The sequence below is a fragment of the Chenopodium quinoa genome, unplaced genomic scaffold (genome assembly GCF_001683475.1).
Source record: "Chenopodium quinoa cultivar QQ74 unplaced genomic scaffold, ASM168347v1, whole genome shotgun sequence".
Lineage (NCBI taxonomy): Eukaryota > Viridiplantae > Streptophyta > Magnoliopsida > Caryophyllales > Amaranthaceae > Chenopodium > Chenopodium quinoa.
The window spans coordinates 3,252,230-3,263,142 of record NW_018744080.1 but is presented as its reverse complement, the minus strand read 5'-3'; the positions used below and the strand labels follow the sequence as shown (position 1 = coordinate 3,263,142).

The 10,913-nt window shown below is 36.0% G+C and overlaps 1 protein-coding gene across 1 annotated transcript; it reads right to left on the bottom strand.

The window, feature by feature from the left end:
- Nucleotides 1-3,208: 3,208 nt before the first annotated feature.
- LOC110691598 lies at nt 3,209-5,494 on the bottom strand. Its single transcript, XM_021868554.1, has one exon. It carries the CDS (start codon nt 5,492-5,494, stop codon nt 3,209-3,211), a length of 2,286 nt encoding a protein of 761 aa, XP_021724246.1.
- Nucleotides 5,495-10,913: the final 5,419 nt, after the last annotated feature.

The window sequence follows — 10,913 nt, the reverse complement described above, 5'->3', positions numbered from 1 at the left end:
GGATTGAGCTTACAAACTGTTTAAGTATAATAATGCAGAAGTGCTACTTTTATATTTTTATTTGCTGGGTAAAAAGTTTGATTTATTCTCTGGTTGCAGATTGCTGAAGCAGAGAGTATTGATCTAGTTTCAAAATTTCGTGCCCTGGTTGCTATTGGATCATTGGTATGTTGTCTTCTTATATCTGTTGTGTTATGAGAATGCCACAGCCCACTGGGTAATGTCAAGAGATACTTTCAAGTATAAAGAGGTTGTTTTTAACTTTGATGGCAATAAAACATTAGCTTTGCAGCTGTTATAAGGTTGTTAATTCATTGGATTGAAAATTTCACATACTTTAGGCGACAAAAAGGTACTTCCCATCCGTTGGACCTAGCTAAGGTGACCTTCAATCAGTCATCAAGTTAAAAAAACTATAAATCAATATCCCATCCATTAAACAACCACCTTGTTCAACCCTTAATTAAAAAAAAAATTTCAAAATAACAACTAGCATTTATTTCACATGGCAGATTAAGTTGGACCTAGCATTTAACACTCGTTTCAGGTCTTCAAGTTTTACACCATGATTGGCTAATAAGCAATGCCGAATAACAACTTTTATGTCACATGGTAGATTAAGTTGAATCAACTATGTTGGTTTAATATATGTAATTTTTTATGGCAGATTCTTAATTATGCGGAAGTGAATTCCACAAGTTGCTCGAGGTTCTGGTTGTGGACAAACGATTAAGGCGGTAGTACGCATACGAGATTGTCTTCACTTGTGGTATGTATATCTGAACCATTCTTTGCAATATTAACCAATTTGTTCTAGTTAATTGGTATAATGATTGTGAATTGTATGAGATTTTTAATTGTGATATAATTGATTGGAATTGCAATAATACTTGCATCATTGGCTTAGATACCCGTTCAGGGCTTACTCATTAGGAGTAAGTCTTGAATAGTCCCCGATTTCAAATGTGTAGTGCTTTTCGAAGTTTTAAGGCATTAAGTGGACAATCTAGGGGAAGTAAATTGACATGGCATTTGGGACAGGTTACCTTAATTTCTTACCCTAACTTTTAGTTTCTTAATAATTGAAGTATAGCAATTTAATTCAACTTACAAATATATTACATGTAGTGTCCTCAACAATTGGGTGGACGTGAGTGTGGCTACTACGTCATGCGTTATATGTACAAAATACTTGAACATTACCATAGCAGTGAAGATCTTATTCAGGTATGAGTTGTCAAATATTTCATTTTTGTTTGATAAATACAATTTGATGTTAGCTACAATCTTGAATTAAAACTTTCCTCTTGTATATTTGTTGTGTTGATAGGATTTTTCAAGAACTACACCGTACACCGAGGAGGAGATAAATGAGATCCGAGATATTTGGGCAGAGTATTTTATATGTAATGTTGAACTTTAAATTTACCACTTAGCGCATGTTTGACTCTTGTTTTGGATTATAGGCTTGAAATGAAGTAATTTGGTTAATTGGTGTTGGGATGATGAGTATAATGTCTATGATATTGAGATGTAAATTATTGGACAGGTTGTTAATATAATGCCGTCATTCCCAATTTTATGGGTAGGCCAAATTACAAAGGAGACTCTGCCAAAATTTACATTTGCATTATTCAATAATATTGCATTTTAATTTCAATTATATTAGCGTTAGCATATTACTTTATACCTAGGAAAACAGGTACTACAAAAATATACAAGGCAATTATTATATTATAATTAAAAAAAAAATTCACCTCATTTGCGTCACTCATTAAACAAACAAGTGACGCAAATACAGCAATTTTGTATTGTCTACTCAGTCATTTGCGTCACTTGTTTATAAAGGAGCGACGCAAATAACAAAAAAGTTTATCTTAAGAGTCATTTGCGTCGCTTGTTAATAAATGAGCGACGCAAATAACTAAAAATATTTATCAGAAAAGTCATTTGCGTCGCTCTTTTATAAACGAGTGACGCAAATAACAAAAAATAAGTTTATTTGAAGAGTTATTTGCGTCGCTTCTTTATAAAAGAGTGACGCAAATAACAAAAAATAAGTTTATTTGAAGAGTTATTTGCATCGCTCCTTTATAAAAGAGTGACGCAAATAACAAAAAATAAGTTTATTTGAAGAGTTATTTGCGTCGCTCCTTTATAAAAGAGTGACGCAAATAACAAAAAATAAGTTTATCAGAAGAGTTATTTGCGTCGCTCCTTTATTAAAGAGTGACACAAATAACAAAAAATAAGGTTATAAGAAGAGTCATTTGCGTCGCTTATTTATAAAGGAGCGACGCAAATGACAAAAAATAAGTTTATCAAAAAAGTCATTTGCGTCGCTCGTTTATAAAGGAGCGACGCAAATGACTTAAAAGTCATTTACGTCGCGAGCAGTTGCGTCGCTCATAGAAGCGACGCAAATACACTATAAATGAGCGACGCAAATAAGCCTTTTTCTACTAGTGTGACTTAGATGAAAAACATGGACAAGGCTACAACATGGGTAAGCAAGAAGGGGACAAACGTTTCTAAATTCATCTGGAGGCTACCTAATGAACATGGCCTTCGTCCTCCTCATCGTGCATGTGCAATGTACCATGACACACTAGTAAAAGTCTCAAGACAAAACTAAGATCAATGTCACACCAGGAACTAACACACATTAATAAACAATAAAGGCTCAAGCCTCACAGTTAACACAGCCAAGCTCCAGATTCATACACAGTTGCGCAAAGTTGATTTCCATTAGGCCAAGACAATCCAATATCAGATCATGATCATTTAATCCGCATTGCAAGTCTTTCAATCAAAATCAAGCCAAAAACCTTTAAATCATCAAGGATAGGGGCACAGAGAAGTAGTTTACTAGCCATTCATCGTCATGATTCACAAAGTAACTACCCAAAGCCAAAAGTAATCCCTCCCCCAAGCTAAACTTCACATTGTCCTCAATGTGAACATATATCGAATAAGAACAAGCAAGGGAAAAAGAAAACTAAGCCCTACTGACAGAGGAGGGATCATACCTAAGGGCGAAGCTGGGACCGCCCTTAAAATAACATCGCATCATAACCCCAAGGTACTAAAAAAAAAATAATAATAAATAAATAAAATAAAGGGAAAATAAAATAAATAAATAAACGGAATGGGTTGCCTCCCATTTAGCGCTTGTTTAAGGTCTTTAGCTCGACCCCTCTTTAGTAGCTCAACCTGGGTCACCACACGAAGAAGATACTCTGTGATATTTCTCATCAATATATCCACCTCCAAACGACTCCTTCAAATTAGAGTTGATGTGCTTTGTATCCGAGCTTATTTTGATGTAGCTAAACCCATCACGTGGTGGAATATTGTCTTTTTTGCGCACATGATTTCTATTAGAAACACACTTATTAACCAAAGGGTTAGTAGCATCGATTATCAAACAAGTACCACCATCAAAAGTAAAATTATGGTCATTGAAAAGCTTAAACACAACTTGTTTATCCTGAGCTCTAATGGTCACTTGTCCTTTAGGAACATCTATTAACGCTTGACTTGTAGCAAGAAAAGGGCGACCAAAGATGAGTGGGATCTTATGGTCTTCTTTCATATCCACCACAACAAAGTCAACAGGAAAAACAAGTTCACCAATCCCAACTAATACATCTTCAACTACACCCTTAGGGAGTCTAACAGTTCTATCAGCCATATGAAGAGATATAGGAGAGGGTTTAAGGTTTTTCAAACCTAATTTGTCATATACTGAAAAAGGCATTAAATTAACACTAGCACCTAAATCACACAAGACCCTATCAAAATATGTTTTGTTTATCATACAAGGGATAGTAAAACTACCAGGATCATGCAATTTAGGTGGTAAGCTATCATGTAAAAGATCAGAACATTTCTTCTTTACTACCACACTTTCTAATTTCTTATCATTATGATCATGATCTAGAATTCCTTTCACAAAATTTGCAAATTGAGGCATTTTAACTACAAGATCGGAAAAAGGAATGGTAGCATATACCTTCTTAAGAGTCTCGGAATACTTCCCAAAATGCTTATCGAGCACAGCTTTTGATAACCTTTGCGGGAAAGGCATCGGCTCCTCATATGCTTGTGGAGCAACATGTTTGGGACCTTCTCTCTCATGCTTCTCAGTTCTTGACTCCACATTGCACACTTTCTCTTCTAATCCACCCGTAAACAATTCATCACTCTTCACGAAAATTGCATTGCATTGTTTCGTCTGGACTTTTGCTTGATCTTGAAGAGTTGTTAGATGACTCACTTGCTGTGAAAGTTGAGAAAGATGAGTCTCTATCCTCTTATGTTGAGCGGTGAGCAATTGGATTGAGTTTTCAAAGTACTCATTTTGCTTTGCTTGTAGCTCAAATTGCCTTGATATAAGCTCTTGTTGTTGAATTTGGGAGGTAGTAAAAGCCTTCATAATTGATTCAAGATCAAATTTTGAGGTTTGGGGTGGTGGTAGTTGTGTGGATTGATGATTGAAAGGTGCCCTTGCTTGAAAAGCAGGTGGTGGTTGAGGATTCACTGGAGCCTGATTGTTCATATATGAGAGCCCTTGATGATTTCTCCACCCTTCATCAAATGGCCTTGTGGAGGTTGTGGTATAAAAAGCATTAGCTTGCTCAATTGTCATTCCATCATAATAAGGTTGACACTCCCGCGCAGTATGGCCTTGCAATCCACACATCTGACAAGTTTCCATCGAGGGTCGAGGGAACTCAGCTTGGAGTTGATTGACTTTGTGAGTTAGTGCCTGCACAGAACTAGTCAACATGGTTAGAGCATCAACATCATGTTTATTACCTGCGTTGATAGCATTTCGTCCCCTTGGATGGTAATTATCATTAGCCGCCATCTTCTCAATCAAATCCTTTGCATCGATTGGGTTCTTGGTCATGATAGAACCTCCAGACGCAGCATCAATGTATATGCGAAACTCATGGGTCAAACCATTATAGAACGTTTGGATCAGCATCCATTCAGGAATACCATGATGAGGGCATTGTCTCTGCAATCGCTTGAACCTCCTCCATGCTTCATATAAGGACTCATCATTAAATTGATGGAAGGTAGATAGCTCGTTCCTTAATTTTGCGGTTTTCTCTTGCCCCAAGAATTTTACTAGGAAAGCCTTAGCAAGCTTGTCCCACGTATCAAAGGAACCAATACCTTCATCTCGTAGCCATTCCCTTGCCCTATCCCTCAGTGAAAAAGGGAAAAGGCGTAGTCTAATAGCATCATTAGTGACACCGTTGAGCTTCATAGTGTCACACTTCTCTAAGAAACTATCAATGTGAGTCACAGGGCAATCATTTGATGAGCCCGCAAAAGAATCATTAGAGATGAACTGTATGAATTGGGGCTTCAACTCAAAACTTTGAGCGGTGACAGGTGGTCTAACAATACTGGAGAGAAATCCGGTTGTTGTATCCGGAATACCATACTCCAAAAGAGATTTTGTTCCTGGGTCAACCATGTTTCTTGTATTTTTATTTTTCCTTCTTATACCTCTTCGTCTACGTGCAATAGCTTCGATCTCAGAATCAAAAGGTGTTAAATCATATGAACCTGAACTTCGAGTTTGCATGCAACAAAGAAACTAAAACGGGAGATCAAAGACACAAGGAACAATAGCCGAAGCAACAAAATATATGCTTAGTAAAACGAATCACAAATAACTAGAATGAAACCGTTAGTCCCCGGCAACGGCGCCAAAATTTGATAGGCGTGTCGTGTACCTAACAAAAATAAACCTAACTAGACCACTACTATGTAGACGGGCAAGCAAGGGTCGGATCCCAAGAGACTATGGTTCAACTAATTAAATAGACTCAAGCAATTACTAAGCAAGTAACCAATTCAAATAAGTGAGAATCAATAACTAAAGAACTAATTAAAACGATTAAATCAAAACAATATGACAAATCAATGCTAAAAACATCCAAGATCAAGCTTCACCACGAATACAATTAATGCAATAGTCGTTCTACCCCTAACACATAATTCAATTGATTTAAGAGGAAAAGTAATCCATGAATAATACCAAAGGTCTCTCTCGAGTTATCAATGGCTTCTCTAATCACAATCAAGCCTACTTCCGTGGAATCATGTAAATTAGAGACCTTAAGCACATTACTCTGACTTCCTAATCATCCATTCAACTACTCCCGTGATGAACTTCAAACCCTTAATTGATTTATTCAAATCCGTCAAAACCCAACTCCCGTTGTGATTAAAACAAAGGATTAATAACAATACCAATTATCTCTAATCTAGTATTGGCATAAGCATAATCAATTAAGCATATCAATTACAATTATTATCAGAGAATTTAAAGAATTAAATCATGCATTAATCATATTCGGGTTCCGCTAGATCTTGGAATAAATAAACTACTCACACATATTAATGAAAGCAAAAACAATAATCAATGAAGAAAACATAATTAATAAGCAATTAAAAGTGAGAGAAGAAATAAAGATGAATACCAATTGCTTGAATGAAGAAAAGTACCAATTGTTGATGAACAAAGATCAAAACTTGAAAGTGCAAATTAATCTAGATCTAGAGAGAATATTAGGGTTCTAATGAATGTTTAAAATAATAACTAAGTATGTTAAGTCGGGGTTTACAAAGGGTATTTATATCCCTTAATTAAGAAAACCCGAAAAAAATAGGAGAACGCGGTCTTCGACACTCCGCCCGGTCTGACCGGGCAAAGCTGCCCGGTCGGGCGCGAGAAGCAAATTCGCCCAATGCTTCTTTATCTAGCTTCCTCGCACAATACTTTGTCCGCCCGGTCTGCCAGGGCAATGTCGCCCGGTCCGGGCGGATGGAAGTTGAACTCTTCCATTCTTTCTCATAACTTCTCTTCTTTTCCTTCTTCGCCCTGGCTGCCAGGGCAATGTTGCCCTCCAGGGCGGACACGGGTAAAATTCTCCTCCATCTTAATAAGCTTTCGTGGCTATCTAAAACAAGTCCAAATCATCCGGAAATCTTCATATGCCTACAAAATCAATCAATTAGACCAAGCCACACTAGAGAGGAGGATATTAGCAAGAAATAGCTCCGTAGAGCTTAGAAATCATACGAACATAGCTATGAAATGAGGGTAAAATATGGTATAGAATGTGTACATCAAATTCCCCCAAGCTAAGTTCTTCTTAAAGTACAAACTAACAACTCGAGGCATCGCCTATGCCATACCGACATACACTAGTTCTTCTTTGAAAAACTATACATTAACGATTCATTGCTTAAGAAGCACCAAGCTTGTTCTGTTTAAATTGTATGCAACATCCTGTGACATGAACTCACCTGATCACTTGGTAATTAGCCATTTTGCCGAGAGAAGCTAAATATGCGATCTTAAGCAATATAGTTAAAATATTTGAGAGCAAGTAAAAGAAAATCATCCTAAGAGATGTAAGTTTAAAATTATTAAGTGTCTTTTTAAACAAAAGTATTAATGTAGTACTTCTCTAGCATGTATGACAAATAGAGTATAATAAAGCTTAAGCACTATAGATACCACTACAAATTCATATAAATCGGGAAACCTAAAAACTAGAAATTGCAAATGGGAATGTCTGAATGTGATGAGAAAACCTGAAAGGTACAGGGGAAGTAAGATGTTGCAAACGCAACAACTACTAATTTGTATAAATTTTGCCCTTAATTACAATGTCATATTGTTCATGAAAGTTTTTGCTTCTCAATTGAAAATTGAAAACCAATATTTACTTGGACCACACACTACATTTCTTCAACAATATTTCCTCTAATATATTTATGTACTTAAATTCTTCTTGCTTATTATTAAAAAGGCAAAATATAGGATCTTCCCAAGTTCACATGGGACATTGGATTGAACTTTTATCCCAGCATTACTTTACAAGTTGCAAGAGTGGCAGCTTCACTTGCCCTCAAAGTTCTTGTTGCCATGAGAGCAACAAATACGTACTCTGGCAATCTCCTCTTGCACCTGATTCTTGGCATTACCAAGAGGATCGACTGGAGTAGAAGATGTCTCTTGAGCTCCCTTAGGCTTGATAGCAGGTGGCAGTGGCACTGCCTTATCTAAAGTATTCTGAGATGAATTTGCTTCCTCTTTTTTTTTTTCCTTGTTTTTTTTAATATCACTGTCAGATGCAACATAAGCCACATTAGAGGAAGCAATTGTTGCAGCCTGTCACAATACAGAAGGTCTGAACTGAGGAGCTTGAGGGACTGTCCCTGCTCTAAGTGTTGCCTCCAGTTGCTAGATCACAGGCACTGTGGACAAGGATAAAATGTTAATAAGAATTTGTTAAGTAGAAGCCAAATAGTCTAGACATCAATAAGTCAGAAGGCGCAAAAGGTCAGACCACCTGTGTGCAAAATGTCCTGTGTCATCCTATCTACTCATGCTTCCATTTTGGCCTCCATTTCCACATACATTGAATTATGAGTTCAAACTGATCCTTAAAAGCAAATGGGGGAAGGGAAGTTAGTCAATGAAGTCTACATTTCTACAAACATCAAATTATAAAAATATTTCTGCTTCATTAATTCCAAGTGATCTGGACAACAAATTGGAGGAACATAAACAAAAATAACTTAAACAACAATGTCAATTATAATTGTTTTTCCATTCCCACATGCACGCATCGAACTACACAACACTCAGCTAGAGATTCTTTAGTGATAGCAAGCTTTTAAGTGGAGATGTGAGAGGGAAACACCTTGTGGCCATTTATATGGAGTTGACCTAACCTTCCCTATCTTCCAATTGTAACAAACCACAACATAATTTCCTATTCACGTCACAAAATAACCAAACCTCCCTAGTTTCCAAGCTAATAAAAAGAGGTTCAAAGTTTCCAGCAGCAAAAGGATCAAAATGACAGTGAAGCTAAGCCTCGAATACATACAAGCTACATCGAAATCCATAACTCTAGTCCAAGTGCCAGTTTTCGGTTCTATCATTTTCCACACCTTCCAACACTTGACAGGGTATTTCCTATGCACCGTACCTACAACTGTATCCATATTTATACTTCTAGTCAAAAACGAGATCTTCACGTAATCATTTGGGTTGGGGAATTGATACATGGTTTCGGTATCAATATCCAAGGCGAAACCATTATTGTAACGTTTGTCTAACAAATAGATATACCCCTCAGCAGTAGAGAGCGGCTTGTTCAATAGTGTATGCTTTGCATCCATACTCGTAGTAATGCCTTTATAGTCAATGGAATTTGTAGTAATGTACTAAAAAAAAGCCATTTTTTTAACGAAAAAAAAAGCTATTTTATAATCGAAAATTCTACTATGGTCCACTTTATTTGGACCATCACTACACTAAATTATCATTGGCCGATTATTTATTTATTTTTTTACCTTGGTCAAACCTTATTTTTAGTTATTTCCTTTTTTAATTCTTTTTTTATTTTCCAAAATTTAATTACTGAATTTACGAAAATCATTTAAATTACATTTTCAAAATTTAATTATTAAAATCAGATTTTAATAAAATAAAAAACGATTAAATTAAAAAAAATAAAAATAAAAAAATTGTTCATAATTGTTCTTCATAGTTCATCAATGTTCTTCAAGTTTTTTCATTCATGGATGAGACTAAACACAAACACATGATCCATGTCCATTAAATTCACTCGCGCATTGATGTACACGTTCTATACCATGTTTTAACCTCATTTTATAGCTATTTTCGTATGGTTTTTGAGCTCTACGTTACGGAGCTACTACTCGCTAATATTCTCTTCTCTAGTGTGGCTTGGTCTATTTAATTGATTTTGTAGGCACATGAAGATTTTTGGATGATTTAGACTTGTTTTGAATAGCCATGAGAGCTTATTAAGATGGAGAGAATTTTACCCATGTCCGCCCTGGAGGGCAACATTGCCCTGGCAGCTAGGGCGAAGAAGGAAAGAAGAGAAGCCACAAGAGAGAAAGTATGAAGAGTTCAATTTATGTCCGCCCGGACCAGGCAGACGAGGTACTACACGAGGAGGCTACGTGAAGAAGCATTTGGGCGAGTTTGTCTGTCGCGCCCGACCGGGAAGCCTTGCCCGGTCAGACCGGGCGGAGTGTCGAAAACCCCGTTTTCCTATTTTTTTCGGGATTCCTTAACTAAGGGATATAAATACCCTTTGTAAAACCCGACTTAAGATAATGAGTTATTATATTCTAGCTTTTAAACCTTCATTAGAACCCGAATATTCTCTCTAGATCTAGATTAATTTGCACTTTCAAGTTTTGATCTTTGTTCATCAACAATTGGTACTTTTCTTCATTCAAGTATTTGGTATTCATCTTTACTTTCTCTTTTACTTTTAATTGCCTTTTAATCATGTTTTATTCATTGAATATTGTTTTTGTTTTCGTTAATATGTGTGAACAGTTTTCTTATTCCAAGATTTAGCGGAAACCGAATATGATTAATGCATGATTTAATTCTTTAAATTCTCTAATAATAATTGTAATTGATATGCTTAATTGATTATGCTTATTCCAATACTAGATTAGGGATAATTGGTATTGTTATTAATCCTTTGTTTTAATCGCAACGGGAGTTGGGTTTTGACGGATTTGAATAAATCAATTAAGGGTTTGAAGTTCATCACAGAAATAGTTGAATGGATGATTAGGAAGTTAGAGTAATGTGCTCAAAGTCTTTAATTTACATGATTCCACGGAAGTAGACTTGATTGTGATTAGAGAAGCCATTAATAACTCGAGAGAGACCATTGGTATTATTCATGGATTACTTTTCCACATAAATCATTTGAATTATATGTTAGGGGTAGAACGACTATTGCATTAATTGTATTCGTGGTGATGCTTGATCTTGGATGTTTTTAGCATTGATTTATCATATTGTTTTGATTTAA

Coding starts and splice junctions, on each gene's coding strand:
- LOC110691598 (XM_021868554.1), bottom strand. CDS start 5,494: ATGGTTGACCCAGGAACAAAATCTCTTTTGGAGTATGGTATTCCGGAT.